Here is a 17,583-nt window from a genome sequence, read left to right on the forward strand (position 1 = left end):
TGAAGTGTTTAAAAGTGGTTTTCAAATTTAAGCTTTTTTCGCGATGCTACACACACTGTGCCTATCACTTTTATGACTTACTTTGAACACCAGATCTTGCATTAAGAAAAAAAAAAAATCTTCATTTTTGTACAAAAATGAAAGTGTTGCTTAAAACAATTCTACTATCAATTTAAAATTTATTAAGTTATCTTCTAATCCATTTTTCACACACTCATAATCAGATTTTGCATTTCTTATTGGATCAAAGATAAATAAAATTATGTGAAAAAAAATGATAATTGTTCTGAAAATATTAAAATAGTTATTATCATTGAGAAACACACATTTCAGAAAAATCAATTATAAAATTCTGCTTATATAAATATGAAACAGATCAACCTATATTAAAAATTATAAAGCAAATTTATGAACAAATATAAAAAATTCACAACAGTAACAGCAAATAATTTCTTTAATATATGATAAATAAAATAAATTTCATTTACAAACAGACAATGTGAGTGCTTATAATAAAAATAAATATTCAGAAACAGCAAAAACTATTTTATGCGAGAGACTTTGATGGGACATGTTGCCTGGATTGTGAGGAAGAATGGGCCTTTCTGGCCAGGATTAAAGGTGCTGGGCATTATGTTATAAATGCCGGCAGGAACATTCAATATTTCCAAAATCGAGTGACCAGGTCTAAATAAAAAAGAGAATTAAAACAAAATATATATACAAATTATTTGTACAAATTGTTAATTATATATACAAATAATTTGTACAAAATGTTAATTCTTGTAAGCATCCACCTACTCAAAGCCTAAAACAATTGAAAAATAAAACTAACATTGATAATAATTTTTATGACTAGCAGTTATTAAAGATCCAAGAAAAAAATATGAATCTCAAGGAAAATTATAATATGCATCTACTTACATTCATGAAATACAGTTGCAAAAAAGTTTTTGAAGTTATACTTTTATCAAACATGCAGTTTGGTAAAAGTAGGCTCATTTGAAGATAGTGGAACCACAATACAGATTCAATTTATTCCAAATTTTGTATGAAGAAAAATGTATGTTAACTTCAAACTTCATAGTAAGGGTAAAATAAAACAGCATTTAGTTGTTCAGGGTACAATATTTGTCTCACTTAATAGAATTAGTGTAATTATACAAATTAGCATGAAAAATAAATCATTACATTGCAAAAATTGTATTCTTTGTAACGATTTCAGACAATTAAAGATAGAATTAAATGCTCACCTGAAAGAGCCTGACGATTTTTTAGAAAAGTAACCAGGACTGCTAGAATTATTTACTGTCACAGTAATTACTTCAAAGCCAACAAAAAATTGCCTGCAAGATTAAATAAACTATTAAAGCAGAAATGGATATAGTTATTGTTAAAAAGACCTGTTATTTATTTGTTTTGAAAAACTTTTTTTTTTTTTAGCTTACTTTGGACCTTTCAGATCAATTAACATTTGATTATCATCTGAAGAAGATTGTAATGCCACTTGATAAATAGGATTGTTTTGATGTGTCAGAGGATGGTTGGCACAACCTCCACTTAATTCACTGGTCCATTCGCCATTCTTTATCTAAGAGAGAGAGAGAGAGAGAGAGAGAGAGAAAAGAGCATCATGTTAAACAATAAGATGAAATGGCAGAAATAAAGGGTACAATTAAGAAACTTTAGTGCGTATTAAATTTATCATTTATGTATAGTCTGAAAAGCTTTTACATCCACCTTGTACATCAAATCTTATGTTATCAGATGTGCTTTTATTAAACTCAAATATAAAATCGTTTTTTTTTATTGAAATAGCTAATTTGTAGAAAATGTTAATTCTTCTAAGCATCCACCTACTCAAAGCCTAAAACAATTGAAAAATAAAACTAACATTGATAATAATTTTTTGTGACTAGCAGTCATTAAAGATCCAAGAAAAAATATAAATCTCAAGGAAAATTATAATTATGCATCTACTTACATTCATGAAATACAGTTGCAAAAAAACTTTTTGAAGTTATACTTTTATCAAACAAGCAGTTTGATTTAGATTACAGAAACACATCCAAGAAACAGAAAAAGTGACTAATTGCTTATTAAAATAGTACAAAAATAAAGAAAGTCCGTTTTTATTAGTATTCACAAATCCTGGGTAAGAATATGGACAATTTCAATGGCAAGCTTGAAATTTCATGCAAGATTACACACTTTCCGTTCTGGAATTATTGATTTCCCGCTGTTCTTCGTTGGAGGTGACAAAAACACCTTTTCTGACATCATCTACAAAAAAAATCGGTGCAAGCGTCTGCCACCTAATTGTTAATTCATGATCATTAGCATTTTCAGCAAAGGCTCATTAAGGTCAAGGCTCTACCATTGGTCGGATCAGTTGATAAGGTAATCCAATTAGATGTCTCAAATTATATTTCATGGTACAATCATGCAAGGCAAAAACATTTTCTTGTAGTTAAAGTGCTGATGTTGAAAAGCAAACAATAGCTGAGTGAGAAATAGGTTGTTTTGAGTTAATCATTGGACTCAGATCTACAAACAAAGAGTGGTAATGTGAAAAGATGGGGTAATGACAACTTGCAGAATCAACACTTGCTTTCAACGAAGCATTTTCATTAACTGTTGTAACCAAAACCTGCTGTGGTTCAGGCTAAACATTTCAAAAATTAACCCCAGAAATGCAATAGATTTAATCCAACATCACAATAAAAATAAAAAAACTCTTCTTGAAAATCAAGTGGTAATCGTTCTAAAAGTAAGAATTTATAGTCTACAGATGCCATTTGTTACGGATGTAGGGTATATCAAGACCATTCTTCTTGTAAATTTGGAGATGCCATTTGCTATGTTTTGGACAAATTAAAGAGCACATTGAATGTGCATGTAGGGCAAAATAAAAAATGATATGATGACCAGTGCAGGTCTTAAGAGAAATATTCATCAACTCGTGGCAAGGCAAATGCACTTGCAATAATTAACTTATTTATGATTAGTTACTCAATTATGAGTTATTATTTAAATATGTATTTGTAATTAGAGTTGAAATTATTGTAAATTAAATCACTTTTGAATGAAATGATAGTTAAAACTCAATATTTTTAAGAAAGTCATTCGGCTTAATGCTTTTTAACAACTACAGGCAGGGACTTAAAATTATTATCTGCAGAATATTCAGCATATTTAAATAAAGCACCAAAATCTTATTAAAACAATAATACATTTATTAATACTTTTTCCTATTTTCTAATTTATTTTTTTAGTTATTTGCAGAAATTAATACTTTCAGTGTAACAAAAAGTAAATATGCTTAATTACTAAATTAAAATTGACTGACATTATGAAATAAATATAATAAATTTAACATAATGCTATAGTAATTCCAAAATGTTTTATATATTATCAGACTGGTTTATAAGTTCAATTCATTAATGTTCATTTGCATAAAAATTTCAGGAGGAGGGAAGAATATGGTAAATGCAGTTGCAAAAAGGAAGCGGTTGGCACTGTTTTGATATTTTCTCAGGACATTATTTTTATACCGAATACCTCTGCTAAAACTCTTTTTAAGATGGGAATTTTTGATTTTAAAAAAATGCAAACATATTTTTTTTAAAAAAAAAGATAAAATATTTCATAGCTTGAACGCTATCGGGATATCAATATTCTAGGGTGTTTCCAATTATGTTATTATATCATTCATACAATTAAACTTGAAAATCATGTGTTTTGTTTTAAAAAAAATTCAGAAGGCTAATAAGCTTATATTTCACAAATCTGGAATGCTGGCTATGTGTTTACAATCGGTAAGATCAAGATTGGCATAAAAATTAAGCAGAAAATTCATTATAATATATCTAAGCAAAATAAATCCACTTACCTCATGCTTGTGTTTATATACATTTGGAATGCTTGAGAGAGTGAACGGGCAAGTGGCATAAACTCGTAATGTGAAATAAATTGTGTTCGTTTTTTCATACTGCGATACAACTAATGTGTATTTAGTTGTTCCACCTTGAGGAATAACCATTTTGCACAAATAATGAGGACTATTAATCCTCACACCATCAATATAAGGCTCAGGATCATCTAAATCAAGCAAAATATAGATTTTAGAAAAATCTCTTTTGGCATTTTTGTTAAATAAAAATAGATGTTAATCAAAATTTTAAAACTTCTTTACAAGTATCTCATTTCAAGTAAAATATTATTCAGTAAAAAAAAAAAAAATTTAAACTTAAAATCAATTTAAATATGAAATATTTATAAGAAAAAAGAAAGATGTTACTTGTAAAATGTGAAATTAAAAATACTTTTTCCCCAACTAATTTTAGCATTGAATTTTGATCACAACTAAAGAAGAATCTGGTAGAACCATAATTAGCACTTTTGCGACCCCTCCTCCTTTGTTTTGAAAGCCATAATTTGTTTTGAGGTATAAAGTGGACCACAATTTCTCCACCCAATTATTTACATTTTTATTCATGGTAAGAAATGATATTTTTATACATGATGCAACATATTTTAATCTACTCCAAAAATTTCATATTATCCCATGAATTAGAAATTATGAAATTCATTACTCCCCCCCCCAATTCCCACTTCAAATCTCAATCATCAAGAAGGACTGTTGTAATAACAACAAAAAAGATGTAATTTGCACAAAGTCAAACAAATGTAAAAATAATTCATTGAAATATTCAAATTTTTTTTAAAAAATAATAAATTTAAAAGAATTTAGCATAAGAAATGGTGAAAATTGTACTAAAAAGTCATATAAAAAATTCAAATTCAAAATTTAAAGATTATTTAAAAAATCATTTGTGCACAAAAGTTTTTTTTTCCCCCCCCAACACTGAGCTTTCCCACATCAACTAATAAGTTATTTGATAGAAAAAAAGAAAAGGATTGATAAAAAGAAATAAAAGCAATAACAACATTTAAGTTTCAGAATCAATGTCAAAGATAATGTATGAAAATGAAGGAAAACTAAATTTCAACATTTTTTAATCATTTCAATTTAAAATCTTTAATTTTACAAACCTCACTGAAAATCTTAAAAATGATAACTGCACAGATAAATCTGATTGCACATATTATTAAAATCTGAAGCTAACTTACCAGGTATGTAAACTTTATGACCTTCATTTTTATAAACAACAACAGCTATGAATTCTCTATTATTTGCAAAATCATCCTACGAGAAGAAAAACATATAAATACATATATACACAATCAGATATAAAAATTACTTATTTTCTTTTTAAGGGGAAAAAATACAAAATGGGAAAATCATCTATAAATAAATTAAAAAAGAAAACCCTGAATAAAAGATGAAAAAAATGAACCACAAAATCTTGTAGGTCTCTTCCATATTTTTGCTTTAGACTGTATATGTAATAAGAGATATACTTTTTATAGCAGAATAACTGATCCAATTACTTACTTTAATGGCACAAAAGGCTCATAATAGCAGGATTTCTACTCCTGAAGTTTGGAAAAATATTTAAAATCTTTCTTTGTAAAATCTCATCCTTTATGAATATCCAGGATTTGTTTCAACTAAAGCTTTTAAAATCATATAATAGTTAAGATATCATTTTGGTTTTGTTTAAAATAAAGGCTTGATAAAGAATGAAAAACACAACCTTAATTCATGACTAACTGAATACCTTAAAGAATCAACAAGGATATTTAACTGGATATATAAACTTAGGCCAAAAATGTTATCTTCATTATAGCACAATACAGAAGATGAAATCTCATTCAACATCACTAAATCAACCTAAGTACTAGAACTAGATAATGCACTTCAGCCAGCATTAAGTTTTCATTCGGTTTATATTTGACTATTATGTTTTGACAGAAACCTGCTCTCATTAAAGTTTGAAGGAAATATCTGATTAAATATGGGAAGAATATGTTCTCCACATAACTTGGAACAAAGTGTTTTCAGTTTGCTCTCTCCCTGGTATGGGTAATTTACATAAGTGTTCCTATCACATAGAACATCTCATTTTAATTCATAATCTCAGAGACTATGAATCATATGTAATGATTTAAATACCTAAATAGCTGCAATAAGAGAAATTTTAATTACAAATTAGCTGATAAATTTTTTAAACACACAGAAGATTATTTAACTGTTCTGGATATGAATCTTACAATCTTGATTATAAGTCTTAAATGATTTACGAAAACATAACAATGATATTAAACATGTTTCAAGTAAAATTAATTTTCACAGGATTTTAGTTGGTTTCTAAATTTAATATTGACATATGTATTATATTTTAACATTGAGAGTATTATTAATTGCAATAAATATTCAATTCAGCTGAACTAAATTTTTTAGTTCCATTTCACATTTATGGTATGTATTCTAACATAATTTTATAGTGATTTAAACAGCTATATAAATCCTAAATGACACAAATTGTACTTAGATCATAAAAATTAAAAATATCAAATAGAAGAAGGAATTTTAGAGGTATTCAAATGAACTAATTTTGCTTCATAAAAAAACTATGTCTACTACTTGCTTGGTAGAATTTGCTGTTAGAAAAGGAAGTCATTAAATATTCCAGCGAGTAATGAACTAATGACTACAACATTCCACCTTTACACATTTTAATATTACTATGTGACTAATTTTGAATCATGAGGAAATTTTCAGATATTTTTGGGGAAAAAAGATTCAGATCTGTTTGGATATAAATATAAGGATTGTGAGATATATGTTCAGATTACAGAACATAATAACTACATTTTATATGCAATTAATTCAATATTTACATTGTGTTAGCGATTTTGAACAGTGCAAAATCATGTTGTACTTTTCATACCTTTGTATTTTCAGCATATATCTGTTTATTTTTTCAAAGTTAATTCAAATAGAAATTGATAGATTCATAAAAAGTTTTACAAAACAATAGACATAATTATTGAATCTTGAATTTTTGCATTTCTTAAGGGGGAAAAACATTATAATACAGTACTGAGCAAATTAATTGGGACAAACAGATTTTTAAAGAAAATTGTCCCTTTCTCAAGGATTTTCTGCCTCAAACCGTTTTCAACTGCATTTTCTTAGAACGTGTGACTGCCCTTGACTAGTCTAAGCTGGTTTGACCACGTGATCATGACATGTCGAAAATTTTTCCATTCAGTTGCTGTAACAAGTGGTCGCTCGTGTGAATTGTCTCCTTCTGACGTGTATTTAAAAAAATGGATATCACTCCCAGGAAAAGGACTAGAATTGTTACCCTTAGTGAGCATACTTCTATGGCTGTGAGGGATATTGCTGCAGTAATTGGAGTTGGAAAATCCAGTGTTTCTAGGATTATTAATCAGCAAAAGAATTTTGGGGCAGTGTCTCCAAAATGTTGAGTAAATGTGGACGCAAACTCAAGACCACACTTCGAATAGACAAATTTCTTGTACGAAATAGTACAATGCATCCTTACAAAACAAGTAAAGATCTTCAGAGAGAATTATTAGCTACTGGTGTGAGCGTGGATTCATCGACAGTTTGACGAAGGCTTAGTGAAGCTGGGAGATTTGCAAGAAAACCAAAAGAAAAACAGTTATTAACACCTGCAATGAAGAAAAAACATTTGGATTGGGAAAGGAAATATCAATCCCGGACTGCACAAGATTAGAAGGTTGTATTCAGCGACGAAACGCATTTTCTTGTGCAAGGGTTTCGACCAAGATTTGTCAGGCGAAATGGTGGAGAATCCATCAGGGAACAACATCTTATTCAAACAATTAAACACCCTTAGAAACAGATGTTTTACGGTTATTTTACTTCTGAAAGACCTGGCAGCTTAGTACTAGTTGAAGGGATGATGAACTCTAAATAATACATTTCTATAATAGGAAGTAAAATTGTGACTATGATGCAAACGTTCGCTGGTAGTGTTGGTATCTTACAACAAGATCTTGTTCCATGCCTTCCTTCTAAGCTAACAACGAATTTTTTTCAAAAACAGAAAACAATGGTTTTGGATTGGCCTGGTAATTCTCTTCATGTAAATCACATCGAAAATTTGTAGAGCATTGTAAAGAGACGTCTGAGTAAAATGGACTGCTCAACAAAGAAAACAATGATTGAGAATGATGTAAAAGTTTGGTTTCGTGATGACGAAATCAAAAATTTATGTTCTAATTTAGTAGAATCCATGCCAAATCTTGTACAGGATCTCATTCAATATAGAGGAGGACATATTTTGTATTAGATTGCTATACTGTGCATGTAAGTTAACCTATACTAATTAAACAACATTTCTGAAAATTTTTGTGTTTGTCCCAATTAATTTGCACAGTACTGTACTACATAGATATAAAAAAAAGGGGAATAAAATAAAAATAAAAAGTGGACTTACTCTGTCTGTAATATGACGAGTTAATAAAATCCACACAGCACAATTAGATGATTTCAAATCTAAGCAAAACTGAGGATTTTCTCCAATATTAAACAAATCTTTTGTGGGGCCAACACCAGCTTTCCAAGATCTATACAAGATAATTTCTTAAGAATCAATTCTCAGTAGTTCCTTAAATAGCAAATTCAAAAAATAATGTTATTTTAAAAACTTCAGGGGTGTTTGTGGGACCCCAAAAAATCCCCTGAAACTTTTACGGACTTACTACCGACATTTTGGAGTTTCGAGAAGGGGGGGGGGAATGAAAAATTACAATTATGAAGTATTGAATGACCTACTTATAAAAGTTCAATGAATTACTTTTTTTTTGCAAAATTAATAACCATTAATTTTGCAAAATTAAGACCTTTGAACCCAGGTCACGTGATCGCACATCTGGTCGAACGAAGTCTCTCCCTTTTTTTTTCTGCCGCGCCTACTTGCCGAAAAGAATCCAGAAGAGAATGTCCGAGGACCGGGGGAATGAGTCATAACTCGCAATAAGGAAAGAACAAAAAAGAAGTTTTTTCCCCCTTTTCACGCATTATCACTGCCTTTGGAGAAAGAAAGGAAAAGTTTTCACCACACACACTGGCCTTGCGTTTTCTGCTTTCAAAGCAAACAAAATTACCCAGATCAAGATAAATAATTCATTATTATTCCTACTTCCTTTTGAACGACGATCCCCGGAATTTCCGGGTATCGAAGTTCAAAATCCCCGGAATTCCGGGGTTTCCCCGGAGCACAAACACCCCTGAAACTTGACAAAAATAATAAGATAAATAGGAAAAAAATTCAATTATTAACTGAAATTTAATATTATGGCATAAGCTTACATAACAACAAAAACGAAAGAAATTTATTTTTACTAGATTTCAAAAAATATAGTACTTAAATGAATGTTAGCTAAAAAATTCAGTTCTATTTACAATTTATTCTATGACAACACATAATCAAAGCATGGCAATATATAATAAATAAATTAAGCTTTTTAGAAATGCTTACAAACTTTTAATAAAATTACAAATAATTGAAAAAAAAACAAGATGAGCTTTAGAATAAAAATATCCAGTTTTAGGGAAAATAATGCCAATTGAAAAATAAAATGAACTTTAAAATACTTACTGATGGATACAATATGTGTATTTAAAAATTTCTGGATTCCAATTCAAATATATAACTCGGAAAAAATGAAGAAGTGAATCATAATCTATCCAAAAAACCCCTACGGGAAAAAAAAATATTTTTAGGCACAAGAAACTAAGATTCTGCTTGAATTACATATTCTATCATTTTTTTTTATAATTTATTACATAATTGATGCTTAATACAATGTGGCACTTTTAAAAAAATTGACAGAATATTTCAAAAATTGTTACAGGATACATCGTTATAATTGTGTTCACTTACGCAATACAGATTGAAAGATTATTTTTGGCAAAACACACACACACACACAAAGCATATTCAATTTTCATGACATAAAAGCATATTCCCATGATATAAAAAATAAAAATATTTGCTCTGTATTCACTTCATCAATTAATGAAATTTCATAAAAATATTTAGGTAATATATATATATATATATATATATATATATATATATATATATATATATATATATATATATATATATATATATACACACACAGAGAGAGAAAATTTAATAAATAAAAGTAAAAAAATTAAAAGAAAGAAAAATTTGGCATATTAAAAAAATCTGCAGTGTTTTTAAAATAAGAAAATATATTTTGCAGAATAAATTATAAATACATGTAATTGAATTTCCTTTGTTTGTCTGTAACTTACACAATTTCACACTCTTTGAGGCATTTTAATGACATTTGTGAATATGTTTATTAGTATTTAGAAGGATTAATTGTGTTATTAAAAAGTATATGAAGCTCCACAAAGTAAGTGAAAAGACAGTAAAATGCTTTCCACCGTAGCTTCTAGTTTCATTGATATTATTTTTACACCACCTTAAAATTAAAAAAAAAAATTAGCTTCACAGTATTAGTAATTTGCAGTTTGCCATATCATTCTTTCTTTTGTCTGAACTCAATGGAAAAGATCTTATTTCACTTGGTCAGTTTTTAATCAATTATTAAACATTTTATCACACCATTTAAAAAGTTATATTTTAAAAAATAAATCAATGGTTATTTCTTTTTATTGTCTCATTTTCTCACAGACAGCATTACAGATTTCTAGCATAACCTCACTTTAACATGACAACATATAAAATTAAGGCTTTTCTCCCCTTGCTAACTATTACTACTATATTGAAACATTGAAATTTGATTATTTTATTAAACATTAAAGAAACTAAATAATATGAATCACAAAACCTGAGACAATCAAAATTATTACCACAAAAATATAACCATTACAAGCATTTACAAAATATTATAGTTATTTATATATAGCCACCATTCCATTAAGCATATATTGCAACTTTATTCATGAATATCATTTACTTTCTGAATACTTAATATATGCTGCTATATCTGAATTTGTAATTGCTGGAATTTTGTTTTTAGTATCAGTTGATATGTACATGTGTTGTTGCATAATATTAAATCAAAGGATTATTATGTGAAATTCAAGAGTTTTATAATTGCTTTCTTTTGACACTGTTAATTTCTTAAAATAAAATTTAAGCACTTAAGTACAGTAATTAGTTTTAACATTAAAAAACAGAATTCTTCAAACTATTTATCTACATAAATATCCACTAACATAAATGGAATATCCTTATCTCAATCTTTTTTTAAATTCTTTTCTAAAAAATTAACATGTCAGTGTATATGATAATTGTCATGAATTGTCATATGATAATTCAAAATAAAGATTTTGCGGGGAAACAAATTTCTCTTATCATTTGATATTCAAACAAGCACATGTGTGTGTGTGGAGTGGGTGGAAATTCAATGTCTCAGCATAAGAAAGCCATATTTATTGTTTCCAAGATTTGAATCTTTTCTTTTCAAAGTGTGTAGCAGAGTGTAAGGGAGATGTTGGTTGACTTCCATAAGAAAACTATAATTTGAATTATTCAGAAATTCTCAGTAAATACTTTTATTGTTTTATGACAATGGTCTACTATGAATTACGGTGAGTTGCAGAAGTTAATTCAATATTTCAAATAGGAGCATCAGACCATCTACATTATCTATTCCTACATTATAATACCAATTAATTATTACCCATTTCTCTATTCTAAATTATAATTTGATGATCAAAGCAACAATATGGCTTTGGAAAAAATGTAGAAGAATTGTTATTTGAGGAGATAGAATGGATATATAACACATAAAAGTCTCTTAAAAATAATGGAAACTATACAAAAATAAGTTGAAAGTCTGATCTTTGATTTAAAAATAAATTAACTACAAATGACATATATTTTTTAATATCAAGATGATATTTACCTTAAAGACACACCTTGTATCAGTGATGTCATTCTAATCAAATAATAATAAATCAATGAATAGGGAATATAACTATGGTCTCAGAATGTAAATAAATTTGTCTTTGCAACAAGTTTCTAGCCTAAGAATTGTCTGCTAGCAAATATTTTATACTTTTAAAATTATTTATTTTGAAAGAATCTAGACTTTCTGTAAGTATAAAAAAATGAATGTAATAAAAATTGAATACAAAACTTTTACTTCATAAAAACTATATAAGATACAATTATAAAAGAATTGATTAGATGTTACGATTTTTATGAAATAATATTATCGAGAAAACATCAGCAACTAGTGCAATATTGTTACTGTTTCCATGGGATTAATTTAAAAATGGACAAACTGAAATTTATTTACAAATATTTAGAGTTAATCAAATAAAACTAATCTAGTTAGCAATAGATTGCAATATATAAGTTCTCCCACAGAGAAATAGAAAAAAATTAATATGCTACATAGCAAATTGCCTCAGATTCTAGGCCAAATTCAGCAATTTCATCCTGGACAAAAACATCATTAATCACACGCCACACTTACACAGAGATGGTAAAATGACAATTCTTTGATCGGCAATTGCGAGAAGGCTTTAATATGTTCTTGGAAGACTTCAAGAAAAGAATAGAATTTTCTAATTCCAAATCAAGAAAATCTTTGTCAAAAAGCAAAAATACTCCCAACTTACAGAATATGTAAAAATATTCATAGGATATTTCACAAAACAGAAATATTCATAATAATATAACAGAAATAAATATAATAACTCATAATAAATACCATTATCAAACATTTGAGCATTTCGTGGATCATATTTTAAAGCTTCTTTTAATTGTAGAGTCCAGTTTTTTGTATCATGTTCAGAATAACGCCCTTTCCATCTCAGATGACTCCAAGGATTTTTTAAAAGGAATAATCTCTTTCCCTAAGAAAAAAAAGAACCTAATTAAAAACTGAAATAAAATTTCTGCTAATATACATAAATAAAATGAACAAAAGATGAAGAAAAGTGCAAATAATAGAATAAATCATAACAAACATTAATAAAGTTTACATTATAAAATTATAAGTTTAAAATTTATGCAGGCCAATTTAAAATTGTTTTAAATTAAAACTATTGCTGAAATATCAAATTTAATTAAAAAGAAGTAACAAAAAAATGTAGGATATTGCTCTTGAATATTCTACTGTCTAAGATGCAAGACCATAATCTTTGAGCCTTTGGAATTTCAGAAATAATTAATTATTTTTATTTTATTTTCCATTACTGCATCCTTTGACTTGGACTGATGTAAATAGTAGAAAAAAATTTACGATTACCTTTAAATTAAAAATTACTCAAACAGACAAAAAGATTTCCAGATGAATAAAAAATTATTATTATTTACTGAATCGAAAAGCAGCATAAATTTTATAGCATTAACCTCTTAAGCCTTACAATAAAACTTGCATTTTTTAAAAATCTTTTTTCATTGCTTGGCTATGTCTCATAAATTATCATACTATATAATATTAAAGTGAAACAAAAATATTAACAGAAAATTATGACTGGAGTACTTGTTACTATTGAATTGAAATTCTTTTAATATGAAACAACTGGAAAAAATAATTCAATGTTGGAAAGCAAAAAAACACAAAAAATTTAATCAGAGTATTGCATTACAGAATTATAACCCAAGTAATTCATAGTACATGAGCAGCAGAAATGGACAGCATTTGCTTTTAAATATTATTGTCTTTAGCGAAAAAAAAAAAAAAAAAAAAAAAAAAAGGTCATGTAACTTGGATCTACAAAGAGTTTGAATAAGAAATCAGAATGGTTCTCATAAATATACCAAAACATACTTACTAAAACTTCTTTAACATCCAAAACAGCATAAGCATGTGTAGGGACTAATCCTGCACGGTCAGCTTCACTGTCACTCATTTCACCAGTAGCAACTGTTATCAACACATGCCCTATATTATGCTTACTATGAAGTTTTTTAAAAACAGCATCTTTTGCAAAAGTCGGATCATTCACTTCAAGAGTAATTCTGTCTGGTATCCATCCTGTCAGTGCATGAAGATCGATATTCTAAAAATAAATTCTACATATAGACAGTTTAAAGGATTTATATAATATGAAACTTACTTTTTAAAAAATTGTTGACACGATAAGAAATCAAAGATAAAATAAAATAAGAAGCCAAGCTAAGAATATGCAATCCATGAGCAAATGAATGACAATAATTTATTCAAAGATAATGTTCTTTACCTGCATTGTTTCATTATCTGATAAACATGATTAATAAATTTTAATGCCAATTCCCAATAATTTTTAAAAGCAATTATGCTAATTTCTTACCATTTTAATACGCTGAGTTTCAAAGTAACAATGACCAGGTTTATCAAATTACCAAGCAATGTAGGCTACTTCTATGACCTCAAATATCTAGATGTTCTTTTAATTATGAAAAAAAAAAGAATTCATTTGTTAAAAATACAATAATTTATAATAAAGATTTTAATTGCATGTATAAAGTTTCTTTACAGCCCGCTCTCACACCTTTTACAAATTAACAGTCTTTTTACATTTCATTGTTAGCAGAACCACACTTTAAAGAGGGAAATTCAAAAAGAGAATATAAAATGAATAATTTTAGATATGGAATTGTATGGTCCACTTCTTTTTTTCCCAGTCATCATTGAAGAGCGTTGTACAGTGTTTCATACGCAGTGAGAATTCAATTCTCTATACTGATTGGCAACCTATAATCTTAGGATGGTTCTTACAAGCAAAATAATATTTTACTTTTGACATAAATTCTTCACAAATGTATCATTATTTCTACACTTTCAAAGTAAAGCACTTTAAATACTCTCACCTATGGAAAAATTGGAGAAAAAAATATGAGTAAATCTTGCAATACCCAGGGGTGTTTGTGGGACCCCAAAAAATCCCCTGAAACTTTTACGGACTTACTACCGGCATTTTGGAGTTTCGAGAAGGGGGGGGGGGGAATGAAAAATCACAATTATGAAGTATTGAATGACCTAATTATAAAAGTTCAATGAATTACTTTTTTTGCAAAATTAATAACCATAAATTTTCAAACATATAAACTACTACATTTTATGCAAATCTTTTAAATTACCTGAATTAAATCTTTTAAAAAAATTATCTAATTTCTGCTGCTTTTTTTTTTATTTTCTGATGTTTGTGGGCTTGTCTTTCTTTTGTGGTGAACTTCATAATTGCAGGAAGGTTGACTTTTATTTTCCTCATTTACAGTTGAAGAAATTTCCTCGAGAACTGCACATGCAGAGGTAGAAGCAGTTTGCTTTTCTGCTAATGTAGAAGGTTTTTCAGAGACTTTTATAGGTGACTCATCTGAAATACAGACTTTTATAGGTGACTCATCTGAAATACATGTTTTTAAGTCCTCTTGATATGTTTTCCAACTTCTGTTCATATTCAGTAAGAGATCTTTGTGAATTGGATCAGTCATTGGATTTTTTGAGCCATATTTTTCACATGAGGTTTCTTTAGAAGCCATTAAATCATATTTAATAGTCTGCACTGCATCTAGGGAATCAATCTTAAGAGAGGTTCTATAGTCAGTGACAAGTGTATCCATTAAGTTGAATGCACTTTCCACTAATGGGCCATGGAAGCAGCTAAGGCAGGCTTTGACCAATTTAGCCAATGTAGGATACTTATAATCATTTGTGAAATCATCTTTTAAATTAAAAACTTTAGACCAATATTTATCAATTGTACACTTGACTTGATTTCCACTTTCATCAGATGTGTAGGGCATTTCTTTGGTGATATCAATATCACTCTGGTATAACCTTCTTTCAGCTTCTACTTTTGACTTTTCATTATCACTAAAAATATGGGACATAAAAGATGATAATTTTTCAAAAGCTAATATTGTACTGGTTTTACCTCTTAGCTCTGGATCTAATGCTGTAAAACTAATTAGATATGAATTTTTAAGGGGTAATTTCTGTTTCATATGCTGAAATTTCTAAATGAAATTCTCTTGCGTACATAAATAAAAAAATATTTCAATAAGCGAAACGAAAAATTTACACGTGCATCAATAAATGAAACGAAAATTTTACACAGCGAAGAAAAAAAAGTTCCGAAGCGATCAATGACAAATAGCTAATACGGCGAAAAATCCCCCTTCTCTACTTATTGGCGCCACGCCAGTAGAGATAAGACCTTTGAACCCAGAGTCACGTTATCGCACATCTGGTCGAACGAAGTCTCCCCCTTTTTTTTCTGCCGCGCCTACTTGCCGAAAAGAATCCAGAAGAGAATGTCCGAGAACCGGGGGAATGAGTCATAACTCGCAATAAGGAAAGAACAAAAAAGAAGTTTTTTCCCCCTTTTCACGCATTATCACTGCCTTTGGAGAAAGAAAGGAAAAGTTTTCACCACACACACTGACTCTGCTTTCAAAGCAAACAAAATTACCCAGATCAAAATAAATAATTCATTATTATTCCTACTTCCTTTTGAACGACGATCCCCGGAAATTCCGGGGATCAAAGTTCAAAATCCCCGGAATTCCGGGGTTTCCCCGGAGCACAAACACCCCTGAATACCTACAATATCAGATTTTGTACAGATTACTGCTGTATCCAATGCATAATGATTTTGAAATATAGTAGTCACTGTTCAAATTGCAAAAAGAATTTCTTAATAATAATAGAGACTTATAAAAAGGAGCAAAAGGAAAAGCAAATTCAATGTCATATATATCATAACATATTAATAAAAAAGTAAAAGAATATTCATTTTTAAAAGTAAAAAGAATATTCATTTTTAAAATTTTGCTGTCATATAGTAGTTATTCTTGTCATATTCATGTCCAGCAAGCACTCTTAAATTAGTAAGGCTAGTTAGTTACTTTAGTTTCTTGTTTATAGACCAATGTAATTAATTCATGACACATTTTAAATATAAAAGACTTTGATAAATTTGATCTAAGAAAATAAATAATATATATATAAAGATGGCTCAGAAAAGTTTTTACACAAATTTAAAAAAAAAAAAATTATGTAGTGCACAAAAAGGGAATGCATACAGTCGCCGCACAATTTTCAAGTGTGTACAAACATTAATAATTCTTAAATTTCTATTCTCATCAGCATAACTGACAATGTTGCAGTTGCTAGTAATTCATTAGTATCTCAACCCCCCCCCCTTTTTTTTCATCTTTTCTTGGTATTGTCAGCAGACAGCAGGAAGATGCATCTCTCTAAATCTTACACAAAGTCTTAATTATGTTTGTTCTTTATCAGAATATATTTTCCTGATATTTTAAAACCTTTCATAAAAATGTTTATTATTTCAATTAATCATTATATGATCACTTAGAATATATTCTTGAAAAATTAGGATATGAAAGAAAGAACAAAAGAAAAAGAGTAACAAATTATTAGTCATATAAGAATTTAAGTAGATTGCAAATTTATTAAAGGATACAACAATGATAGATAGTGTCTTTCCTTAATTCTTTAGGAAAAAAAAAAACAATTTGCATGGAGTAAATTTCAAGTAATTTGTGCATAAAGCACTTTGCTCAGTGTTTATTTTTAAATCAAGCCATGACTATCAACACTAAAATGTCTTACTTTACAGCAATTGGCAACTGTTTAATTCATCATCACATAAGT

The 17,583-nt window shown here is 28.4% G+C and overlaps 2 protein-coding genes across 2 annotated transcripts in view; both read right to left on the reverse strand.

The window, feature by feature from the left end:
* Positions 1 to 436: 436 nt before the first annotated feature.
* Positions 437 to 17,583, reverse strand: part of LOC129981200 (calpain-7-like) — a 33,312-nt gene continuing 16,165 nt past the window's right edge. Inside the window, exons 10-18 of the mRNA XM_056091939.1 lie at positions 13,757 to 13,984; positions 12,688 to 12,832; positions 9,564 to 9,663; positions 8,400 to 8,529; positions 5,134 to 5,209; positions 3,893 to 4,101; positions 1,449 to 1,591; positions 1,254 to 1,346; positions 437 to 687 (exon numbers count right to left, since the gene is read on the reverse strand). Coding sequence (XP_055947914.1) covers positions 543 to 687; positions 1,254 to 1,346; positions 1,449 to 1,591; positions 3,893 to 4,101; positions 5,134 to 5,209; positions 8,400 to 8,529; positions 9,564 to 9,663; positions 12,688 to 12,832; positions 13,757 to 13,984 — 1,269 coding nt within the window. The 3' untranslated portion in view covers positions 437 to 542. The remainder of the gene's footprint in view (positions 688 to 1,253; positions 1,347 to 1,448; positions 1,592 to 3,892; positions 4,102 to 5,133; positions 5,210 to 8,399; positions 8,530 to 9,563; positions 9,664 to 12,687; positions 12,833 to 13,756; positions 13,985 to 17,583) is intronic.
* LOC129981201 (uncharacterized) lies at positions 14,952 to 16,507 on the reverse strand. The gene is made up of 2 exons (XM_056091940.1): positions 15,302 to 16,507; positions 14,952 to 15,271 (listed from the first exon to the last, which is right to left on the reverse strand). The coding sequence occupies exons 1-2, from the start codon at positions 15,909 to 15,911 to the stop codon at positions 15,072 to 15,074; spliced, it is 810 nt and encodes a 269-aa protein (XP_055947915.1). The 5' UTR covers positions 15,912 to 16,507; the 3' UTR covers positions 14,952 to 15,071.

This window comes from Argiope bruennichi, chromosome 8 (assembly GCF_947563725.1).
Source record: "Argiope bruennichi chromosome 8, qqArgBrue1.1, whole genome shotgun sequence".
Taxonomy (NCBI): domain Eukaryota; kingdom Metazoa; phylum Arthropoda; class Arachnida; order Araneae; family Araneidae; genus Argiope; species Argiope bruennichi.

Bases quoted from the DNA above. Each gene is read 5' to 3' on its own strand.
- LOC129981201 (XM_056091940.1), bottom strand. From the start codon at position 15,911: ATGAAACAGAAATTACCCCTTAAAAATTCATATCTAATTAGTTTTACA. The intron at 15,272-15,301 runs CTATAAAAGTCT...CAGATGAGTCAC, and splicing joins ATGTATTTCAGATGAGTCAC to CTATAAAAGTCTCTGAAAAA.